Source organism: Mus musculus, chromosome 10 (assembly GCF_000001635.26).
Source record: "Mus musculus strain C57BL/6J chromosome 10, GRCm38.p6 C57BL/6J".
NCBI classification, from domain to species: Eukaryota; Metazoa; Chordata; class Mammalia; order Rodentia; family Muridae; genus Mus; species Mus musculus.
Genome location: NC_000076.6, coordinates 78,498,178 through 78,522,797, shown reverse-complemented (window position 1 = coordinate 78,522,797; position 24,620 = coordinate 78,498,178). Strand labels below are relative to the sequence as shown.

At 45.2% G+C, this 24,620-nt stretch overlaps 1 protein-coding gene and 1 long non-coding RNA gene across 3 annotated transcripts; one reads left to right on the top strand and one right to left on the bottom strand.

Moving 5' to 3' along the window:
* Positions 1–1,514: 1,514 nt before the first annotated feature.
* Olfr1358 (olfactory receptor 1358) lies at positions 1,515–24,615 on the bottom strand. 2 transcript variants are annotated; one of them, NM_001370810.1, is made up of 2 exons: positions 5,261–5,370; positions 1,515–3,185 (listed from the first exon to the last, which is right to left on the bottom strand). In NM_001370810.1, the coding sequence occupies exons 1-2, from the start codon at positions 5,261–5,263 to the stop codon at positions 2,232–2,234; spliced, it is 957 nt and encodes a 318-aa protein (NP_001357739.1). In that variant the 5' UTR covers positions 5,264–5,370; the 3' UTR covers positions 1,515–2,231. The 2 variants fall into 2 exon arrangements, with proteins under 2 accessions (NP_001357739.1, XP_030100952.1); XM_030245092.1 differs by lacking the exon at positions 5,261–5,370 and adding an exon at positions 24,512–24,615 and having other exon boundaries at positions 2,232–3,204.
* Positions 2,890–20,873, top strand: Gm47944. Its single transcript, XR_003948916.1, has 2 exons — positions 2,890–3,068; positions 20,680–20,873. It is a non-coding gene; the product is annotated as a predicted gene, 47944 (long non-coding RNA).
* Positions 24,616–24,620: the final 5 nt, after the last annotated feature.

Here is a 24,620-nt window from a genome sequence, read left to right as displayed (position 1 = left end):
GTACATAATGGAATTTTATTCAGCCATAAGGAAAATTGAAATCATTGCACATACAGAAAAATGCATGGAAGTAGAGATCATTGCCTTAAGTGAAATAAGCCAGATTCAGGAAACTGACTCTGGGGCTGGAGAGATGGCTCAGTGGTTAAGAGCACTGGCTGCTTTTCCAGCGGACCTGGGATCCCAGCACCCACTGGACTGCACACAACTGTCTATCACTGTTGAAACAGGAGAACCAGTGCAACTCTTCTGGCTTTGTTGGGTGCCAAACACACGCTTGGTGCACAGACATCTATGCAAGCATAAGACTCATACACATTTTTAAAATAATAGTTTTAAATAAAATTTTGAGAAATACAAGTATATTTTTTTTTCATGAGTGGTTCCTAGATTTAAATTGATACAAGTGTTCATACAGAGGGATCTGTGCTATGGTGAGACTAGAAATGGGACCATGAGATGGGAGAAAAGATCCCTTATCTTTGCTCTGTGTGTGTGTGTGTGTGTGTGTGTGTGTGTGTGTGTGTGTGTGCGCGCGTGTGCGCGCACACATTCAAGGAAATGTACGTTTGGGGTGTGGTAAACATAAGAATGGAGAACATGTGACTTAAAAGCAGAAGAACACTGTTTGGAGAAGAAAGGGACCAGCAAGATGGAGCTAAGGGGTTGGAGTGGAAATGGGGGAGGAGGATGAATATTGAACAAAGTTTAGCAACACATATGTATGAAATGCCTCTAAGAAATCCACTATAAGAGGGGCAGATCTGGGAGAGAGGGGAGGTGGGAAGGAGGGACTGGGAGGAGAAGAGGAAGGGGAAACTGGAGTCAGTATAATATATGAGAGAAGAAGAAATTTTTAATTTTTTTAATTAGGTATTTTTCTCATTTACATTTCCAATGCTATCCCAAAAGTCCCCCATACCCCCCCCCCCACTCCCCTACCCACACACTCCCACTTTTTGGCCCTGGCGTTCCCCTGTACTGGGGCACATAAAGTTTGCGTGTCCAATGGGCCTCTCTTTCCAGTGATGGCCGACTAGGCCATCTTTTGATACACATGCAGCTAGAGTCAAGAGCTCCAGGGTACTGGTTAGTTCATAATGTTGTTCCACCTATAGGGTTGCAGCTCCCTTTAGCTCCTTGGATACTTTCTCTAGCTCCTCCATTGGGGGCCCTGTGATCCATCCAATAGCTGACTGTGAACATCCACTTCTGTGTTTGCTAGGCCCCGGTGTAGTCTCACAAGAGACAGCTATATCAGGGTCCTATCAGCAAAATCTTGCTAGTGTATGCAATGGTGTAAGAATTTTTTTTTAAATCCATTATTTTGTATGCTAACTTAAATTTTTTTGAGCCAGGCAGAGGTGGCACACGCCTTTAATCCGAGCACTCAGGAGGCAGAGGCAGGCAGATTTTTATAAATTCAAGAGCCTGCATGACAGAGAGAGTTCCAGCACAGCCAAGGCTATACAGAAAAACCCTGTCTTGAAAAACAAGCAAACAAAGCTAAACTAAAAGTACTTTTTTTTTTTTAATTGCACTTAAATGTGTGATTCTGACCAAAAGGCAGTCTTGAGCAGCCGGGGGAGGGGGGAAATACCCACCCTTGCATTCCCACCGAGCTAAAACTCTGGCCTGTGGTCCTCACTCCCTCTCCTGGTTAAAACTTCTATGTGGACACTGGAGTGGGGTGGAAAACGGGAGTGATGTAAATGTAGTTCTTATATATGAAGTCCTCAAATAATATTTTAAAACCCACAGTTTTTCTTTAAACACTGTTCTCTGTTGGGAGGATCACTAGCATGAAGTTGAGTGGGTAGGGAGGTAAAGAGGATCTCGGATAAGAAAGACTATAATGAAAATATGTTACATGAAAAAAATTAAGAAACTAAAATGATAATAAAAATAACAAAAATGTTAAAGAAAAAAACTGCCCTCTGCCCCTCTCCATCCATGAGTTGTATCAGTGGCGCCCTCCACTGGCAAACATTAGGCATTACAGATCACATTGCACCACATCAAGTCCAAGAATCCATGATAAAGATAAGTCACCCTTTACTGTGGTTACATATTCTCAGGCACTGGCAGATAACAGAAGTTACTTCATCTGGCATAGAATTGCTTCCTCTCTTCCCAGTAGGGAACTAGAGTTCCGGGATGAAGGTCTTGGTTTTTTTTTTTTTTTTAATATACTTGTATTAATTATTAGAGAAGCAAATAGACACAAGTTTTTACTTAAATGCTCCACAGCCCCGTGCCAGGTTTTTCCTCAGCGCTACCCTCACCTCCTTGTTCCTCAGGGTGTAAACCACAGGGTTCAGCAGCGGTGTCACCACGGTGTAGAACACCGCCACCAGGCGGTCCTGGGAGGGATTAGCCCCAGAGTCCGGCCTCAGGTAGATGATGGAGGCACAACCAAAATGTACGATGACCACCGTGAGGTGGGCTGCGCAGGTAGAGAAGGCTTTGCGCCGGCCAGAGGCCGAAGGGATCCTCACAATGGCAGCCACAATGAAGGCGTAGGAGAGGAGAATGAAGAGGAAGGAGACCAGCACCACGAGGATGCTCAGGAAGAAGATGCCAAGTCCCTTGAGTGAGCTCTCATCACAGCTGAGCTTCAGCACAGGCGCAATGTCACAGAAGAAGTGCTCCACATGGCCTGCGCCACAGAAGGGTGAGGAGAAGATCATGCAGGTCTCAATCAAGGCCACTGAGAAACCAGAGCAGAAAACCAAGGCTCCCAAACACAGGCAGACGGTGGGTCTCATGATCACAGAGTAGCGCAAGGGATGGCAGATGGCCACATACCTGTCATAGCCCATCAGGGTAAGGAGGAAACAATGGCTGCAACCCAAGCCTAGGAAGAAGAACATCTGGGCCCGACAGCCCGCGATGGAGATGGCCTGGCTCTCCATCAGCAGATGAGCCAGCATATTGGGGATGGTGACCAGTGTGTAGCAGGTCTCAGAGAGGGAGAGCACGGCCAGGAAGCGGTACATAGGTGTGTGGAGAGTGCGATCCACCTGGATGATGGTGATGATGGTGGCATTGCCACTGAGTGTGACCAGGTAGGTGAGGAGGAACAAGATGAAGAGAGTGGGCCTCAGTTCTGGGAGGTTGGAGAATCCCACCAGCAGGAACTCTGTCACCAGCCAGGTCCCATTGTCCTGCTGCTTCTCAGGCGCCTGAGAGGAGATAGGGTTACTGGAACAAAGCAGGGCAGTGAGGCTTGGCTAGGCACCAGGTGTGGGGTAGGAGAATCATCACTGGCTTGCAGACAAGACAGAGGGATTCAGGAATGATCACTTATTACCCAACCAGCAAGGTGTCTCCTCAACATATAAGAAGATAAAAGAATTAACCAGGTGGTGATGGTGGTGCACGCCTTTAATCCCAGTAGCGGCATAAACAGACAAATCTCTGAGTTTGAGGCCAGCCTGGTCTACAGGGTGAGTTTCAGGATAGCCAGGGCTACACAGAGAAACCCTGTCTCAAAAGAGCAAGGGAGGGAGAGAGGGGCAAGAAAAGAGAAAGGAGAGAGACAGAGAGACAGAGACAGAGACAGAGACAGAGACAGAGACAGACAGAGAGAGGGGAAGAAGGAAGGGAGGGAGGGAGGGAGGGAGGGAGGGAGGGAGGGAGGGAGGGAGGGAGGGAGAGAGGGAGAGAGGGAAGAAAAAGGGAAGGAAGGAAGGAAGGAAGGAAGGAAGGAAGGAAGGAAGGAAGGAAGGAAGGAAGAAGAAAAGAGATGCTGGAGAGATGGCTCTGAGTACTGGCTGTTCTTTGAGAGGACCCGGGTTTGATTCCCAGGACCCACACGGCAGCTCAAAACTGTCTCTGATCCAGCACTCTTACATAGATGCACATGAAACACACATGAAATAAAAACAAAACAAAGGAAAAAATTATAAATCAGGGCCTGAAGAAATGACTCCGTGGTTAAGAGGACTTCCTCTTCTTTTGGAGGATGACAGTTTACTTCTTAGATCCAATAGTAGGTGGCACACCCACACATTAAAATAAATCTTTTTTTAAAAAAATCACAAAGAAACAAATTGAAGCCTACAGCACCCAGTATTCCTAGGTCTCCCATCCAAGTACTAAGCAGGTCTAATCTTGCTCGGCTTCTGAGGACAAACAAGGTCAGGTACACTCAGGGCAATATGGCCATAGACACAAAGTAAAGATCTTCAGATGGGGAAAGAAGACAGTAAGGCCATTGCTAGCTTATTTAGATCTAGGAAGAAATCCTAGATAAGAACTCCTGACCCAACAGTGTTTGGAAAACAAAATGAAGCAGGGAAGTCAGACAGCCAATAGTGGTACACTACTCAGCTAAGGAGATGCTCGGTGGGGGGAAGAATGCTTGCTGTTCAAGTGTGGGGACCTGAATCCCCAGAACAGACTTGTAAGGGACATGATGACTCCTGGCAGCTGGCTGCACCCCTCTGAGCCTTATCTGTGAACTCAAAGACAACTCCTATGAACTCACAGTTGACAAATAGTGCTATGAATAAATTCCCAACCCTAAAACTGAGAACTGGAAATCCTGCATGTGGCTGGACTACCAGCACTCTAAGATCTTTCATTAAGACACGTCTTCCAAATGAACTGAAAACCTGATTCAAACACAGAACTCCAGGTACTAGCATTCTGATAGCTAAAAGAACCTGGCTGAGACATGTTGTAAACAAGGGACCAGATTCATGTTCCCACTTCTTAGACAGGAAGACCATCAAGTCCAAGAAGTCACTTGATGGGACCTGAAACCCCCATCTGCTTACTTAGAGTCCATGAAATGTGCACCCAACAAAGATCCTGAAACAGCACTTGCCTGCAGGAGTTACCTGTGGGTGCTGAGTTCAGGGACCTGCCAGTGTCATCCCCACTGTGACAGCCAGAGACCCAGGGTCCTTCCTGAGAAGTGTGTCTGTGTGCCCCTGTAGCTCTGAGCTGCATGAGCCTGTAGCCCCGCACTCCCTAACCCTCCTCTCTCTGTCTCGCCACCACCTGTACACAGGTTCTGTGTCTGCAGGGTTCAGAGGTGGGAGGGGCTCCCTCCCGTTCCCTCTGAGCACATTATAGATTCTCCTAGGTGCTACAGACCCAACCCAAAATTGGAATTAAACACCTTTGAAACAAGCTCCATGGAAGGAAGTCACTGTTCAATCTGAAAATTTTTCTCTCCCTCCATTCATTTGTAGATCTCTCCCTAAGGTGGGGATGGTCAGATGGCTTCTGTAGCCAGATTGTAACTCACCATAGCTATGATAGGTGCTTACATCCCTGTGAATGTCCCTTTCTGCCTAAGAAGGGAGGGGCTGAGGACCCACACTGTCATATTCTGGGGTCCCTGAGCTCCTGTCCCAGAAGCTCTGCAGTCACTAACAAGCCTCCCAGGGCCAGGCTGATGATGTTTTGAGAAGTACTCTCTCTCTCCTGGAACTAGAGACCCTGGGGTCTTTTTTCCCCAGCATTCAGCCCTAAGCCTCAGAGTAAGGAAAGAATAATTGGAATCCTCCTTTAGGGACAGCAGTCACAAATGCATCCCTAACTCCATCAGTGCTCCTGATAATCTATAAGGGGTGTCACCTCAGCTGGTCAAGGCTGTTTCCCAAAGACTCTGCCTTTGTGGAAGAAAACAGTAGATGATTTGATGTTGTTACTTGGGTTGCTCAGGACTAATTTAGAGACCCAGAGCTTCCACATGTCTGTTCTTTCTAGCTAGTTTTTAGTCACTAAACATCTTAGTTAGGGCTTTATTGCTGTGAAGAGACACCATGTCCACTTAATTGGGGCTGGCTTACAGTACAGAGGTTTGTCCACTGTCATGATGTCAGGAAGCATGACTGCATGTAGGCATGCTAGAGAGGTAGCAGGTAGCTGAGAGTTCTGCATCTGGATATGCAGACAGAAAGAAGAGAGTGACACTGGGCCTGGCTTGAGCATCTGAAACCTCAACACCCACCCACTGTGACAGGCATACTTCCTCCAACAAGGCCACACCTACTCCAAGGTCACACCTACTCCAACAAACCTACATCTCCAATAATGCCACTCTCTGTGAGTCTCTGGCAGCCATTTTCATTCAAACCACCACATCCATGCTCTCCTCAAGTTCTCCCCACCCCTCAGAACCACACTAATGTTCTGGCCTGCTGCAACTGACTACATAGAGCACCCACCACTGCTGCCATCATCTGTCCACCCTCTGCACCAGGCTCCAGATCAGACTCTGGCTACCCAGTACCCCCACCCCCATTTAAACATAAGTCCATTACATGGACTAAATAGGTTATATTTATATTTGTGTCTGTGTGTGCATAGACATATTCATGCAATAACCATTAGTGATAAAAGACACCATGAATGTGAAGAAGAACAGGGTATATGGGAACATTTGGAGGGAGAAAAGAGAAGGGAGAAATGTAACTATATTATAATATCAAAAACAAAAAAGATTTATTTTATGTGTATGAATGTTTTTATCTGCAAGCATGTATGTACGTTGAGTGTGTGTCCACAGAGGTCAGATGAGAACATTGAATCCCCTAGAACTGGAGTTATAGATGATTATAATCTGCATTCAGGTGCTGGTAATGGAACCTGTGCAAGACAGGTTCACACACACAGTCCTCTGCAAGAACAGCCAGTGCTCTTAACCACTAAGCCGTCTCTCTAATCCCATGTCATAATATTGAGCCATTGTTCGGTCTTCTGTCTTGCATGTTGGATCATGGATTTCCCTTCCTCACTATTAAAAGTTGGACCTGAAGGACATCTTCTGTCACTACCATGTTCCCTTCCTTGTCCAAGATTATCATCCTCTATGCATGTCTGCTTTTTCATTAAAAAAAAAAAAATTGTTGCCAGGCGTGGTGGTACATGCCTTTAATCCCAGCATTTGGGAAGCAGAGGCAGGCGAATTTCTGAGTTCGAGGCCAGCCTGGTCTACAGAGTTCCAGGACAGCCAGGGCTATACAGAGAAACTCTGTCTCGAAAAAAGAAAAAAAATTGTTGAGCTCAAGGCCAATCTGGTCTACAGGGAGTCCCAGGTCAGCCAGGACTACACAGAGAAACTCTGTCTCAAAAAACAAACAAATAGGGACTGGAGAGATGGCTCAGCAGTTGAGAGCACTGACTGCTCTTCTGAAGGTCCAGAGTTCAAAGCCCAGCAACCACATTGTGGCTCACAACCATCTGTAATGAGATCTGATACCCTCTTCTGGTGTGTCTAAAGACTGTTACAGTATACTTACATATAATGAGTAAATAAATCTTGGGGCCAAAGCAAGTGGAGCCAGAGAGAGAAGGGGAAAAAAACAAAACAAAACAAAACAAAACAAATAAATATATATAATATATATTTTTTAAATCTATATATTATATGTATAGTGTGTGTGTGTGTGTGTGTGTGTGTGTGTGTGTGTGTGTGTGTACGCACATGCACCCGCGCAAGTATATCATATTGTATGGTAAGTTGCAGGTAACGATTGTCCTTCTGCCATGGGGACCATAGGTGCAACAGTCACCTTTATCTGCTAAGCCATCTAGCCAGTCCCTGTTCACATGGTGAGCCCCTGTCTGTATGGTGAATTCTTCTTCTCTAGTAAAGGTTGGACCTTCAAGGTATCTTCTATTACTTCTACTACGTTCTTTTCCTCCTCAGTCTCTGTGGCCTTGTCATAGGTTGCAAGGAAGGAAGGACTCCTCAGCACATATCTAACTTGTATTTGATTTCCACTTTGACCTTCTACCTAGCTACAGGAAATACAAAACTTACTGGCAAAATGACTCAGAGGGCCAAGGCACTTGTTACCAAGCACGAAGATCTGAGTACAGTCTCAGAAGCCCACATGGTAAGAGGAGACAATTGACTCCTGGAAGTTGTCCTCTGACCAGAAGCACGTGCTTGCACATGCTAATGCATGCACACAGAGACAAGCGCACACACACACATGAGAGAGAGAGAGAGAGAGAGAGAGAGAGAGAGAGAGAGAGAGAGAGAGAGAGAGAGAGAGACTGAGGAATCAATATAACTTTTTTAAAAAAGAAATGCAAGCCAACACTTGCATCTCACCCTTTTTTTCTATCCAAGTTAGAGACTAACATGGGGGATGCCATTCCCACTTGCGGTTACTCCCTTAAACAGGTAAGTTCCCTCTGAACAGCCATCCCACCCTCAGCTTCATGTTTTATTACTCAGTGCAGTGACGTGCAACTGCCTCAACAACTAACCAGCACTCCTGTTCCATGCATGCTTCTCTCCAGGAATATAAGACTTTCTCTACATTCAGGTGGCAGATCCCACTCATCACGGATGCATGACACTCCATTTCACTCAAGGGAAGACAGATATCTTGGGGCTCCCCTTACAAAGGGATCTCAGACAGAAATAATCAAATACCTATCATGGTAAGAGTAAGCCAGTCATCAGAGACTCATTTCCACTGTCAGACAACCAAGTCTCAGTTGTATGTCCAGTCACACATCACAGAGAACATGCAGCCACCACTACAGCAAAGAGATCCACCATCCCACAACACATGGATCGAGCGAGCCGCACCAGGATTTTCCTGTGCGGATTCTCCACCCTCGCGGAGATCATGGCAGCCACAGGTCTTGGCAAGCACTGCTCTCCTCAGCTCATCTTTGATTCTGTCAGTCTCTATTCAGGCATTAACTGTTGTGACTTTTGAGAAAAGACTTAAGTCAAGTGTATTTACCCCATAGGGCAGGGGGGGGAGGGCGCCAACAGCAACCTGGAGAAACAGTTCCAGCCAGGTCTAGCTTGATGAACCAGTGAGTTCCCTGAGGTTACTTACAGGACTAAAACTATCCAAAAAGAGCAAGCATTTGAGGGTTGTGGGACCCTAAATTAGGCTTTGGCATCCTGAGTAACAACATCCAATTATCTACTACTTCTCTCCACACGCATAGGATCTTGGGGAAGCAGCCTTGGCCTGCTGAGGTGATACTATCATTGTAAGAAATGCTGGAGCTGGGGATGTGCTTGTAACTGGCCCTCTGTGGAGGACATTTTAATCCGACATGGCTGCCCTGGCAAGGGATCACATCGATGCAAAGACCATCTAGGTTTGTGTGATCAGCTGGAATACACACATGCTCTGGATTACAGTCTGATCTGGCTTGAATACAGGCACATCCTTTAATCCCTAACAATGACGCTAAGGTTAGTTTGTAGAAGGAAACAGCCATGTTTGAAAGCAACATCTAATGGAGGGGCAGACAACAAGACAAATCAGGGAAAGACTTGACAGAATGGGCCAGAGATAGGATATGCCCAGCTCTCACAAGAACAGCTCAGGAAGGAGATGCTGTTTTAGAGCAGCACGGGGTGAGAGTGTGTATGTTTTAGTAGGATAGTTTTGCAAAGACAGGTGGCAGAGAGAATAAGCTAGACAGACTGTGAAGACAGAACAAGCCAGAGGAGAAGGAGGAGGAAGCAGAAGATTAGAACATATTGCCAAAGTTAATATGAGTTCAGGTAGAACAATTCAGTGAGAAGATGAGCGAAGATGGAATGAATCAGTCAGTGAGAAGATTAGACTGCACAGAAACAAGAAGCCTGGAGACCTGGCCTGGGGATAGTCAGAACAGAGGAAGAAACTCTCTGGGCTCAGTCCAAGCTGTGTATTTACAGCTTGGATATAGCTGTCATCTCCTCCCTCCATCTGAGGGAATAAAAGCAAAATTAATAGTCCCCAAAGGAGCATTCCAATTAATCCTTGCCTGCTATGAGGCTTAGGGCTAGATACGAGGGGAAAAGACCCTAGGACCAGGAAAGAGAATTTCTCATAGCACCAGCCTGGCCCTGAGAGGCTTGTTAGTGAGTATAGAGCCTCTGGGATGGAAGCTCTAGGGACCCCAGAATATGAGAATTGGTCCTCATCCCCTCTCCTCTTAGGCAGACAGAGACATTCACAGTGATGTGAGAACCTATCATAGCTATGGTGAATTACATTCTGGCTACAGAAGCCATCTGACTGACCATCCCCACCTTAGGCAAAGGCCTAAAAATGAATGGAGGGAGGCAAAGTTTCAGATTGTCTGAAAAGTGGCATCCTTCCATGAGATTCTTTAGAAGGTTTTTAATTCCAATTTTAAGTTGCGTTTGCATAATCCAGGAGATTCTGTATTGTTCTCAGAAGGGAACAGGAGGGAGCCCCTTCCAGCTCTGAGCCCTGCAGACACAGAACCCCGGTACACGGATGGTGACAAGAGAGAAACAAGTGGGAGTGTAGAGCTACATGATCGTGCAGCCCAGAGCTACATGGGCACACAGACACACAGAGAGGGGGAGGGAGAGGGGGGAGAACCTTGTATGGTGAGAGCTAGAAGCAGCAGGGAGAGGGCTTCAGCCTTAGGGGTTCCTGATGAGAAGAAAGAGGAAAGAAGGGACCAGACCCTCTCTCCTCAGCATTCTTGGTTCTCTGCCTTCCCACACTTCTCAGGAAGAACCCTGGGTCTCAGTGTCACAGCGGAGATGACACTGGCAGGTCCCTGAACTCAGCACCCACAGGAAACCCCTGCAGGCAAGTGCTGTTCTGGGACCTTCATAGGGTACACATTTCATGTGCTCCAAGTGAGCAGATGAAGATGAAGGTCGTGCTTTCACTTGCTCTGGGACAGGCCCTTTCAGCTTTCAGGATGATGGAACCTGAGTCTGGATAGATGGCTCTACAATTAGGAGTTCTTGTTTCTCTTGTAGAGGACTTGGATTCATCCCCAGCACCCATATGATGGCTCATAACATATCTGTTAACTTCAGTTCCAGGAAACCCCAGAGCCTCTGCAATCACTAAGCATGTACACAGCACATTGTACATACATGCAGACAAATCAACCATACACATAAAACATACATGTTAAGATAATCAGTGAGGAAGTTTTGTCTTTTACTGTTTATTGTAATGCTAAGGGTTGTTCTCCAAGATTTGGAGTCTGCCTGAGGGACCTTGCCCTCATTTAATCCTGATTGGTAAATAAAGATGTCAACAGCTAATAGCTAGGGAGAAGAGACAAAGACCAGGTTTAGGTTTCCTGGACTAGGGACCACAAGGAAGGAGAGAGTGGAGAAAGGAAGTCATAGTGAGATGGTAAGAATGTGCAGAAGAAAGAATGTCTATGGGACAGAGAAACAAGAAGAGTCATCATGGTGTCTGGGCTAAGAGAACATGGCCCAGAGGACTGCCTGGTTGCTAAGAGTAGATGAAGTATAAGAACCAATAACTTTAGTTATGGATAGGAAACCATAAAGGCAACCCCGTGTCTGGCTTCTTTAATAATATTTTTGGAAAAGATTGGAACTTGAGTTATGTGTTTGAATCTGTTTTTCTGGGTCAACACAAAAGTGTGTTTCTTAAGGGCATTAGGACATGGTTGTCAGTTGAACTTTCTCTTTTTTGTTTGCTTTCAATGACTTTATATTTTCTGTGTATTGGTGTATGGTGTGTGATTGTGTGTGTCTGTATGTGTGCATGCAGGTTTTGTATATGTGTGCAAACAGGTGCACATGCAACTGAGGACCATGTATGTTCCAGGTGGCCATGGTGGCCTGCCTGTAATTCCAACATTCAAGAGATGAAGAGAGGGGAGACTTGAAGCAAGCTGCCTACCTGAATCAGTGAGTTCTGGGCTCATGTGAGAGACCCTGCCTTGATATATAAGGTGGAGAGCAATTTAGAAAAATATCTAATATCAACCCCAGCCTTCAACTGCATGCAAATGCATGGATGTGTATACACTCAAAATATGAATAAATAAAAGGGAAAGGAAATATAGTTAGGTCTTCTACAGTGATATCTGTATTGAATAGATGCAAACTTCTTAAGCACTATTTCTTTAAACAATATAGTATATCTACTTACATAGCATTCAAGTTATATCTTAAATGTGATTTCAAGCTGATTTAAGGTATAAATAGGAATTCATGGGTTGTATGAAAATACCATGCCTTTTGTGATGTGTTTTGAAGGCAGGAGCTTGCTCTGTAGCCCAGATTGACCCTGAAGTCATGAGGACAACTTTCAGGAGTCAGTTCTTCCACCATAAAAAGTTTCAGGGATTTAATGCAGGTTGTCAGGTTTGGTAGCAGTTTCCCTTACCTGATGAGCCATCTCAGCAGCTCCTATAATTTTTATTTTATTTTATTTTATTATGATGATAATAATGTCACTTCCATTACCATCATCATTTTTGGCATGATCAACATACCAAGGAACACATTTGGAGATAAGAGGACAACTTTCAGGAGTCAGTTCTCCCACCAGAAGGTTTCAAGGATTGAATTCAGGTCATGGAGCTCGATCGCCCAGCAACTGCCTTTTTGTGTTCAGCCCTAACCAAGTGATTAATGAGAGTTGGCAAATAAGTCCCACACCCCTCGTTCTTAGAAGGATGACACTGACATGTGTGTTTCTCAACACGTTTGAGAGATTCCCAGTAGGATGTCATCTCAATTGCCCACAGTAGTAAATGTCCAAGTTGACAGACATGCTTTGTGTTGACTATGTCCCTTAACTGTCTCAAAGCCACCTCCAAAATCATTTCTTTGTTGTTGCTTCCTTGGTATCAGTACTGAAGATTTAGCTCAGGTCCTCCTGCCTGCTAGGCAAGCAACCTACTAGTGAGATTACATACTCAACCCTTGTCATAATTTTTTGGATTGTTCCTAAGGTAAATAATTTTCTTCTAAAGGTGTGCAAAAGAAGTAACTGTGACAGTTAACTTGAATTGTCAACTGAAATTTAGAATCACCTGGAAAGAGAACCTGATTGAGGGATTGTCTATATAGTGTTGATCAATGAGCATGTCTATGGGAGACTGGCTTAATTCACTTATGTGCAGATTTAGCCCACTGTGGGCAGCACCAATCCCTAGGTGTCATGGTTTGAATATGCTTGGCCCAGGGAGTGGCACTATTTGGAGATGTGGCCTTGTTAGAGTAGGTGTTACTATGGGTGTGGGCTTTAAGACCTTCACCCTAGCTGCCTAGAAGTCAGTCTTCCACCAGCAGCCTTCAGATGAAGCCATAGACCTTTCAGCACCTCTGCACCATGCCTGCCTGGATGCTGCCATGCTCTTGCCTTGACAATAATGGACTAAACCTAGAAGCCAGCCCTAGTTAAATGTTATCTTATAAGAGTTGCCCTGGTCATTGTGTCTGTTTACAGAATAAAACCCTGACTAAGACACTATGTAAGAGATTCGGAACTGTGTAAGAATGGAGAAACCAAGCTAAACACAAGCAAGGTAATAAGTGAGCATGCATGCATTCACTTTGTTCTGCTCTTGTCACTGTGATGAGAGCAGCTGTCCTAAGCTCATGCTACTGAGCCGTCCCTGCTGTGATAGACTTTAACATGGAATTGTGAGCTAAATTAAACCCTTCCTACCCTAAGTTGCTTTTTGTCAGGATATTTAGTATAGCAACTGTAATGGTTTGGATGTGTTTGGCTCAGGGACTGACACTATTTGGAGGTGTGGCCTGTTGGAGTAGGTGTGTCACTGTGGGTGTGGGCTATAAGACTCTCATTCTAGCTGCCTGGAAGCCAGTATTCTGCTAGTAACCTTCAGATGAAGATATAGAACTCTCAGCTCCTCCTGCACCGTGTCTGCCTGGGGTGGGAGGTTGAACAAGGCCCGCTTAGATAAAACACCTGAAGCTAGGGTACTAGTGAAGTTATGCACACATGAATCTTTGAATTCCACCAACTCTCTTTTCCCCAGCGGTTGTTGTGATGTAATCTTGTACAGTCAAGCCAAAGAATGTCACTAACCATAGTGGATGAGTCTTCCCACTCCAATTAACACAAAATAATCCTCCACAGGCATGCCCAGAGGCCTAGCTCCCATCACCAATCATCACAGCTTCCTAGTCCCTGACTAAGACCTCTCCCCCAACCATTACAGGACACACTCACCCCTGAAAAACTAAAGAGTCTCACAGGTGCTTGCAATTAAGTTAGCTGTACTAGGTGCAGGAGTGGGCTCCCTCTATGTGATACTTCCATTCACATAAAGCCAGAGTTGTGTGACTCTCTTCATGTGCACAGCCCTCAAGAATAAAAGCTCTCTCCTTGCTTGAGTGTCATTGCGTTTTTCAGTGTTTACTCCCAGGAGTTTACTCATGCACATGGCTAAAGGTGGGCTTCTTCAGGCCAACAATCAAATGCAAGGAATTCTACCTCATAGAGAGATCTTCAATTAGAAGTTCAAAGCCAGCCTTGGCTACATACTGAATTTGAGTCTAGCCTAGGCTACATGAGACTCTTGGGGGGCAGAGAGAGAGAGAGAGAGAGAGAGAGAGAGAGAGAGAGAGAGAGAGAGAGCGCTCCTTTAAGGAATGGTGGATCAACCTCAGAATTAACCTTAGGGAAGAGCAAGGAGGTTGGGGTATGTGTGCGAAAAGTGCCATGCTCTGATTTGTTGAAGGCTACTCCCACAAATTGTCTCATTTATCTCAAATACCCTGAAAAAGCTCTCATGGCAAAGGCTTGTTGCCCTGTGTAGCAGGATTCAGAGGCAGAGCCCTTGGGAAATGATAGGATCATGAGGGCTCTGATTCCTTCAAGGACTGAACTACTAATGGATTAATGAGGTTAGAAAATGGTCTCGCTCTTATCAAGGAACACATTTATTTGGGGCTGGCTGACAATTTCAGAGGTTCATTCCATTGTTATGGTGAGAAGCATGGCACCATGCAGGCAGACATGGTGCAGACCTCCACTCTCCCCTCACCTCTCCACCCACCTTCATCAGAGTGATCTCATTTTAAAAGCCAGCTCTCATGTCTGTTGTAGTTGTTTGTTCTTTGATTTCTATTTGTTTTGTTTTTGATACATTGTCTTTATAGTAGCCAAGTTAGCCTTGAACTCTTTACCCCAGGCTGGCTTCAAACCCAGCGTACTCCTGCCTCCTCCTTTAGTACTAGTTGCAGATGTGCAACAACCACCTCTACCTCTCCTTCCCCCTTCCCCCCTCTCTGTGTCTATTTTTTTGGGGGGGATGGTTTTTTGAGACAGGGTTTCTATGTGTAGCCCTGGCTGTCCTGGAATTCACTCTGTAGACCTGGCTGGCCTCGAACTCAGAGATCCGCCTGCCTCTGCCTCCCAAGTGCTGGGATTAAAGGCGTGTGCCACCACTGCCTGGCCCCTCTCTGTGTCTTAGTTAAGGTTTCTATTGCTGTGATAAAACACCATAACTAAAGCAACATGGGGAGGAAAGGGTTTATTTGGTTTACACTTCCATGTCACTGTTCACTATTAGAAGACAGGACAGGAACTCAGGTAGGACAGGAACCTGGAGGCAGGAGCTGATACAGAAGCCATGGATTGCTGCTTACTGGCTTGCTCTTCATGGCTTGTTCAGCCTGCTTTCTTTTTTTTTTAAACATTGTTTTCTTTTTTAGATTTATTTATTTATTTATTTATTTATTTATTTATTTATTATAAGTACACTGCAGCTGTCTTCAGACACACCAGAAGAGGGAGTCATATCTCCTTAGGGATGGTTGTGAGCCACCATCTGGTGGGACTTGAACTCAGGACCTTCAGAAGAGCAGTCGGTTGCTCTTACCCGCTGAGCCATCTCACCAGCCCTCAGCCTGCTTTCTAATAGAACCCAGGATCACATGCCCAGGGATGGCATCACCCATAATGGGCTTGGCCCATTACTTTGTATTTTGACCTAAACAATTAATCAAGTAAAATTGTAAAAAGAAAGAAAAGACATGGAATGAAAGGAAAAGAGAAGAGAAGAGAAGAGAAGAGAAGAGAAGAGAAGAGAAGAGAAGAGAAGAGAAGAGAAGAGAAGAGAAAAGAGCTGGGACAATGGCTCAGCAGGCAAATGACTTTCTGTAAGGATGAATGTCTGAATTCAGATCCCCAGCTCCCATGTAAAAGCTGGGTGTGTAACTCTAGCTCTGCAAGACAGAAACAGGCAGATCCTGGGGCTCCCTGGCCACCCAGGCTAATAGAGGGCATCAGATCCCATTACAGGTGGTTGTGAGCCACCATGTGGTTCCTGGGAATTGAACTCGGAACTTCTGGAAGAACAGTGTTCTTAAGTGCTGAGCCATCTCTCCAGCCCTTAAAAAAATATTATTTATATGTATGTGTGTGGGTATGTGCATGTGACTGTAGTGCCCAAGGAGGGCAGAGGGGATATCATATCTTTCTGGATCTGGAGCCACAGGAAGTTATAAACCACTCTGTGTATTCTGGGACCTGAACTCAGATCCTCTGTAAGAGCAGTTAGTGCTCTTAACTACTGAGCTTGATATATATTTTCACTTATTTGTATGTTTTTTAATAGTAAAGCTTTTTAAAATATAGAATATTTAGAACATGTGCTGGTCCTGTAGATAAGTCAGTAAAGTGCTTGCCTGGTATGCATGGAGCTGTGGGTTTAATCCCTAGCACCCAGTTGTGGTGGCACACACAGCTGTAACCCCAGCACTTGGGACCTATTTGGCTTACACTCTTAGATCACAATCCATCACTGAGTGATGTAAGGCAGTAACCTGAAGTCAGGTTCCACAACATTACCTCCAACTAAGGAGCTCACTTCCCAGCCAAAGCACAGCAGAAACAATGCAGGACGGTGCTGCCAGCCAGCTCACTTGCCGGCTCATCCTTAGCTAACCTTCCTGTGTAGCTCACGATCACATGCCCCAGAACAGTGCCGCTCACAGTGGGCTGAACCCTCCTGTATCAGTTAACAATCAAGACAATCTCACACTGATCTGAGACACACTTCTCAGAGACTCTAGGCTATGTCAAGTTAACAGTTAACGCTAACTAAGACTATGTCTCAAAATTTTTATTTTTAATATCTTTTCTTGTATATATACAAGACAATATATTTTTTGAGTCATAATTTACAATTAATCCGTTTTTACAACATTTTCATCACTTTAATTACCCATCATTGATCAGTCACCTCCCATCCCAAGCCTTTGGCAATTGTCTATATAATTTCTCTCTTTATATTCTATATTGCCTGTTCTGGGTGGGCTTTTCCTTTTAAGATTTATTTATTTTTATAGTTTTTAATTATGTGTATATGCATGTTTGCACAGGGGAGGTGCATATGGGTGCAGGTATCTGCAGCGTCCAGAAGAGGGCATCAGATTCGCTGGAACTAGACTTACAGATGGTTGTGGGTAGCCCAACTTAGGTGGTAAGAACTCCTGTCAGGTCCTCTGCAAGAACAGCAAGTGATTTTAACTGCTAATTTTGTTGTTGTTGTTGTTGTTGTTGTTGTTGTTGTTGTTGTTAAGACAAGGTCTCAGAAGCTGGAGAAAGGGTTTAGCGGTTAAAAGCTCTGCCAGAGGTCCTGAATTCAATTCCCAGGAACCACATGGTAGCTCACAACCATCTGTAATGGGGTCCAATGCCCTCTTCTGGTGTGTTTGAGGACAGCTATGGTGTACTCATACACATAAAATAAATAATCTTTTTTAAAAAAAGACAAGGACTCAAGTGTCCCGGACTGGCCTGTGACTCACTGTGCAGCTGAGGACGAACTTCTGATCCTCCTGACTGCAGATGGGTCCTGAGCACTGGGATCCCGGGCCTGCCTAAGATTAACACGCCTGATTTTACGTGGTGGAGAATGAACCTAGCAGGGTTACTTCACCAACTGAGCTATATCCCTGGCCCAATATTGTAAACATTGGATGAACTAAAAGGAAACAGCTCTTCATTGGTCCAAGACAGTTTCCAAGTGGCCATCAGCCGCAAGAGGCCAGTAGCAGCCAAACCGAACTGGGCCAACAAATATTCCTTCCAATCTTCAGAGAAAGCTCTAGTGCCCAGCACTGAGCCACAGTCATTTGCTTACAGCTACCATAGTCTTCCTCAGAACTCTGGTGCGGTCAGTTGTCCAGCTGTATTCAACTGGTTGTCAAAGTCTTCCTGCTGTAATGTTGTCTCTTAACAATCTCCAGTCAGCTGTGTGTTATTACCCTGGGACTTATGTTCTGGATCTTTGCCAACTCTTAAGTTCTATCATGTCCCCTTGGGTGGACCCTCTTCTGAGGCACTCAGACAGCTGCTCCCCTCGTCCCACTTCTGTCAGCCTTAAAGAAGTTACAGGGAGATCAACACCCCAGACCCCTAAGAGCAGTTTGGATGACATCTAAGAGGGGATAATGGGTCATGAATGATCCAAGCCACCCCTCTTCTTGCCACTCTGGACTGAAACAGCTGGACTGAAGCCTTCAGTGAACTTCTCTGTGTCACAGCTGGACTGAAGGCTTCTTTGCATCAGTGAACTCTGTGTCACCAGCTCAGATCAGCATAACACCCTCCAGGAGCAGGTCAACTCCTTGACAGATCCGGTACTCCACAGTTCAAAAGGACTAGCTCTGACTGCTGCCCTCCTTGATCAGTGCTGCTTCCACACCAACAAATGCTGTCTGGTTTGAAATGGGGACTAAAGGCACAGGGACCAGACAAAAGTTCCTTTTGGCTTCCTCCCACTCTGGCTCCTCCCCTACATCACGATTTCTCTCTTCTTTATCCTAATACCTACATTTTTATCCTGTCTTGAAATGTTGTACTTACTGAACCCAAACAGAATTTCCCTTGCGAGCTCTCTCAGCGGCTCTCGCCCCACAACAGCTCCATTTGTTCCTGACATATCTGCAAAATGACCGTTTAGGTGCTGTATAGAAAAGGGACCTACATCTCTTTCACCACAGGCCAGATGTAGTTCTTCACATTAACCCTTTATCAACCACTTTTCCCTTCCTCTGATGCTGTGTAGCTCCCTGCTGCTTCTGCTAGCTCATTCTACCTAGCATTCCTGGCAATGGGACCAGTCAGCCACCCTGCACCTGCCTCTGCCCACTTTGTCCCACTCTTGTCTCTTCTGCCTAGGTTCCTGCTCCTCCCCCTCCCTCAACCTTCCCAGAAAATCTTTCACTTCCACTCTATAACCAAATCATCTGCTTGTGGCCTTCTAATATTTTCCAGCTCTCCTCAGGAATGCAGAATGACAATGGCCTGATCCATCACAGCTAATCAAGACTCTACCAGGCAATATAGCCAGAGAATATGCCTTTACTGGACCCAGAACTAACCCCTCTGATAAAGACTCTCCTCTGGGGAAAGAAAAAAAAAAAAAAGCTATAACATTCTGCCCTGCATTTTTTATATCCTCTCAGAATTTGGATGAGTTTCCTGCTGAAGGACTACATTTCCCAGCTTCCCTTGTGGACTACAGGAGTCCTCCTTTATAAGAGGCCACATCCCATCTTCCCCTGTAGGCATTTTGGCATCCACACAAGATGCCCTAAGTCTCACCTTAAGTCAGATCAAGCCTCTCTATACCTTTGGCCTCTCTATTGCTGCCTTTAAAAAAATTAGCTAATATCAACCATGAATGACCACCCCCGACCCCACCCCTCCCACCCCCAGGTCATTTAGTCTTACAGGACTAAGACTACTTTGGAGAGACATCAACTTGCCATTCAGTAGAATTCAAATTACCATATAAAAAGCTGGGAGTGTCTGCGTTTGTTGAGGCCCACTTAATGCAAAGCTGCTTCTTAAATAGAATCTGAGATCTAAGTCCAATCCTTGATGGAAGCCCAACAGGCTACTTACAACTGTATCCTTTCAAGAGTTAATTCGGGGAGCTGGGAGATAGTTCAGTGGTTAAGAGTACTGATATGGGCTGGTGAGATGGCACAGCGGGTAATAACACCAAACGCTCTTCCTGAGTTCAAAACCCAGCTCACAACCATCCGTAACAAGATCTGGTGCCCTCTTCTGGAGTGTCTGAAGACAACTCCAGTGTACTTACATATAATAAATAAATAAATCTTTAAAAAAAAAAAAAAAGTACTGGCTGATCTTCCAGAAGACCCAGTTTCAGTTCCCAGCACCCACATAACAGTTTACAACAGACTGTAACTCCAGTTCCAGAGGTTCTGATGCCCTCTACTCTTCTGGCCTGTGTGGGCACTGCATGCATGGTGTGCACAGACATACATGCAGGCAAAACACCTACACATAAAGTAAACATAAATAGACTATTTTTTAAAGGTATCCCAATAGAGTCTGTCAATTATCTGTCCAGGAGTCTGCCTTTGTCCCTCCAAAAAATCTGAGTCACCTGAAGACATGCTAAGGACAGGAGAGGACTAATTATCCCCTTAATGACATATTGTATTTTCCCTTCCTAGGAGCCTCTCCCTTAAAGCAGCTGCTTGCAGGACTTTCATCAGGCAGCACATTGGAGCCACCACTATGCACCCTGCCAGCTTTTCTGAATATGTTTTTTCCTCTTTTTCTGTGTATACATGGGTGTGTGTGTGTGTGTGTGTGTGTGTGTGTCTGTGTCTGTGTCTGTGTGTGTCTGTGTGTGTCTGTGTGTGTCTGTGTGTGTGTCTGTGTGTGTATACTGGATCTTCCACCATATACATTGATGTAAGTCTCTTAATCCAATCCAGAACTCCCCAGTATTGCTAATCCTGTTAGCCGGCTTGCTGTAAAGATCCCCTGTCTCTGGAATTACAGGTGGTCATCACACCCACTTAGCATTTACACAGGTTTCTGAAGATCCGAACTCAGGTCTTCGACCTTGCATAGCAAATGCATTGGCCACCGCGCCCCTTTTCTTTCTTCTCAATTCTTTTTCTTTCAGATCCTGGCTAAAGCCTGGACATGAGCCTGCACTTGTCCTCAGAAGCTCACCTCTCCCCCAGCTCCCACCAGGTTGCCGCTTTCCAGCCACAGCTCAAAAGACATGAATGTATCTTCTTCCCCATCTCTCTATTCCAGGGAGACTGACAGCTTGCTTGATCTGTTGCTTTGCTATTAAACTCTAGTCTAATTGTGTTTGAGCTTCCTTCTGAGACCATTTCTAAATCCTTTTGTTGTTGAAACAAAGGCCCACCCAGGGAAGAAGCCCACTCTACTCAGTAACATTGTAGAGATGGGATGCTCCTGGTGGGATGCTGCCACTCAGGCTGGAGTGCACAACACAGACCTTCATTGGAGTGCACAACACAGACCTTCATTCAACATGCAGACCAAGAATTACCCAACCATAGATGTCAATGCTGGTGAAGTTGAGAACCAAGCCTACTTCAAACAAATGTTTGTAAGCATCTTAGAGAGTCTACAGCTGTGTGAGGCCTTTGGATACAAGAACAGCTTGTGGTGACCATTGCTCTTGACAGACCCAAGACAAGGAGGCCACTACCAGGCAGCTGCCCCCACATATCATCACATGCAAGTTTATCCCACTGTCTAGCAGGTAGCAGGAAAGTCCGTTTCCTTAACAAACCATCTAGACAGGCTCGGGGTACAGCACACTAAGAAGCAAGCTAGCATGCTTGGTCAGTGTGGGCAAAGCATGAGCTCTTATCCCCAGTTGGTGATGAAGTGTCCTGTTGGGGGATGTTTCTGTGCACTGTGTATTTATATGCTGATTTCTGTTCCCAGAGATCTGGTTACAGTCCAGACTTTGGTCTAACTTGGTATTTTGTAAAACAGTGTTCTCCATCACCTCCTGATTGGCTAAATAAAGAGCTAAATAGCCAATAGCTGGGCAGGAGAGCAAAAGGTGGCATTTCTGTGCCCAGCAGAAAAAGAGGGTCTCAGGTGGGATACAAATAAAGGTGGCAGAGCAAGCCTAGGGTGGCAGGTAACAGGCCACGTGGCTGGGGAGTAGCCCAAGGTCAGAATAGTCGGGTTAAAATAGCTGACTGTCTGCCCAGCCATAGTGCCTGCAGCGTTTAATAAATATAAAAGTGTCTGTGGCATTATTCAAAAACAAGCAGGGGCATAGAAAAGCCCCATGCTTCTATAGTGTCCTCCTCACAGAGTGGGGAAATTTTGCCAGCTATTCATCTAACAAAGGATCAACAATCAGAATATATAAAGAACTTAAAATATTATATGCCTAAAGAACAAACAACACAATCAATAAATAAACCAATTAGCTGGACAATTTTTATCCAAGCACTCCAGAGTCAAAGGAGAGTGGATCTCTGTGAGTTTGAAGTCAACCTGATCTACATAGCAAGTTCCAGGCCACCCAGGACTACATAGTGAGACCATGTCTTAGACAAAACAACATCATCAACAACAAAAACAAAACAAACAAACAGAAGCCCTTATCATTTATTTTCAGCCATAAAGAAAACTTACAAAATACCAAAAAAAAAAAAAGTACATACATATAAACTAAACTGAAATGAGATGATGGTGGTGCACATCTTTATCCCAGCACGTGGGAGGCAGATACTTGCAGAGGGTGGTTATCTCTGAATTTGAGAGCAGCCTGGTCTACAAAGTGAGTTCTAGGACAGCCAGGGCTACACAGAGTAACTCTGTCTCAAAAAAAAAAAAAAACAAACAAACAAAAAAAAAAAAAAAAGACCCAGACAAAAACTATACTTAGATGCTATCAGAATAGCTTTAATCATGAAAACAGCCAAAAAAGGGAAAAAGAAAGAATACAAACACTAGAGAAAGGGATCTTCATGCACTATTAATGATAAAGTAACTAGTATAGTAGCCAGTATAGAGAACGCTATGGAGGGTCCTCAAAAAACTAAATGTAGAACTACCCTAGGTCCAGGTATGGCACTCCTGTGCTCCTAGGTCTATACTTGAAGGAATCTGAGTCAGCATACAATAAGAGACATATGCGTGCCTATGGCAAGGGCATGAAGCCATTGACCCTTGCTTCTAAGATTAAGCGAGTGGTTCCCATTAGACCTTCTGTGTTTGCATTCCTCTGGTTTTTTTTAAAGATTTATTTATTTTTATTATATATAAGTACACTGTAGCTGTCTTCAGACACTCCAGAAGAGGGAGTCAGATCTCATTACAGATGGTTGTGAGCCACCATGTGGTTGCTGGGATTTGAACTTATGACCTTCGGAAGAGCAGTCGGGTGCTCTTACCCACTGAGCCATCTCACCAGCCCCACATTCCTCTGTTTTATGTAAGAATCCAGTAACCTCTTTGTACCGTGCGGGTATGTCACCCAACTTCCTTATTGTCTTCTACATAAAAAGTCTGATGCTCGACTTGACAAAATACATTCAGATACTACACAACCTCTCCTGTGTGCATCTGTCTGTCAATTCATCCGACGCTTTGCCCACCCGCGACTAGAGACCCGTTCCATGCAGACAAAGGGGCCCAGAGGGTCTGCGGCACATGCCCATGACAATGTGGCACCCACATTGCTATTCACAGCCACTACACTATGGAGTCAGCCTAGGTGCCCATCAGCACTGTGTGCAATAGAGTGCTACTCAGCCTAGGTGCACATCAACACTGCATACAATGGAGTTACTCAGCCTAGGTGCCCACCCATACTGCGTACAATGGAGTGCTACTCAACCAAAACAAAGAAAGAAATTGGGCTGGATGTGATGACAAATGCCTAACTTGGGAAGCAGAGGCAGGAGGGTCCAGATTTCAAGGTTGTTGACTAAACAGTAAGTTGGAGGGAAGCCTAGCTTGCATGAGACCCTGTCTCAAAAGTTGGGGGAGTCAAATTAAACAATCTTCAAGAAATTGATAGAACTGGAGATCATCGCAGTAAGTGAAATAAGTCAGACTCAAAGACAAGCAACTATTTGGAGTCTAGAAAGAAGCCCAGGAGGAATGGGAGGAAGAGGAGTGTTACAACGTGAAATTGGGGGATGGGGTCAAGGAGATGGGGGAGGGAAAAAGAAGGGAATGGTAGAAAAAGGGAAGGGAGGGGAGGAGAAGGAGAAGAAAGGAGTATGTGTTAGAGAGTCTACACCTTTTCTGAACTAAGAGCACCCTATCAGAGCCCAAAGTCCACGTAAAAAGCCAGTCTTGGCCATGTGTGCCCCAGGGCTGTGTGGGAGAAAACAAGAGGATCAAGAGAGCTTTCTGGCCACCAGCTTAACTCCAGGCTCGCTGATGGGCTGTCTCAAAAGATTGGGTGGAGCACGATGGAGCAGAACATCCAGCAGCCTCCTATAGCTTCAGCAAGTGGGGCAATAGGCATGTACATACCCAGGTCCACATATCACACACACACACACACACACACACACACACACACGAGCATGCACACCAAATAAATGTAATTTTAATGATACTTTTTAAAAAATTCTAAGGCAGAGGCAGGTGGATTTCTGAGTTCGAGGCCAGCCTGGTCTATAAAGTGATTTCCAGTACAGCCAGGACTATACAGAGAAACGCTGTCTCAAAAAAAAAAAAAAAAATTCTATCCAGTGTTAGTGGTGCATGCCTTTAATCCAGAGGCAGAGAGGCAAGTGGATCTCTCTGAGTACAAGGCCAGCCTGGTTTATGGAGTGAGTTCCAGCACAGCCAGGACTACACAGAGAAACCCTGTCCTGAAAAAAAAAATCTAGGTGAGACAGTACCTATTTCTATTTCCAAATGACAAAAGCCTTGCAAGAGGTGTGTCTGATCCCCACCCACCAGCTCTGCAGTCTGAAGAGACAGGCCTATCTCACCTGGAAGACACCCTGGGCATCAGCTGTCACTGCGGCGTGCAGAGGGGTGCGCCCGAATGATCCTGGGCATAGGTGTCCGCCCCAGCATCCAGTAGCGGCTTGGCTGCAT

Excerpts from the sequence above, each read along its gene's own strand:
- Olfr1358 (XM_030245092.1), bottom strand. The coding sequence starts at position 24,531 with ATGCCCAGGGTGTCTTCCAG. Across the intron at positions 3,205-24,511 it reads ATGCCCAGGGTGTCTTCCAG|TAACCCTATCTCCTCTCAGG; the intron begins GTGAGATAGGCC and ends GCTTTGTTCCAG.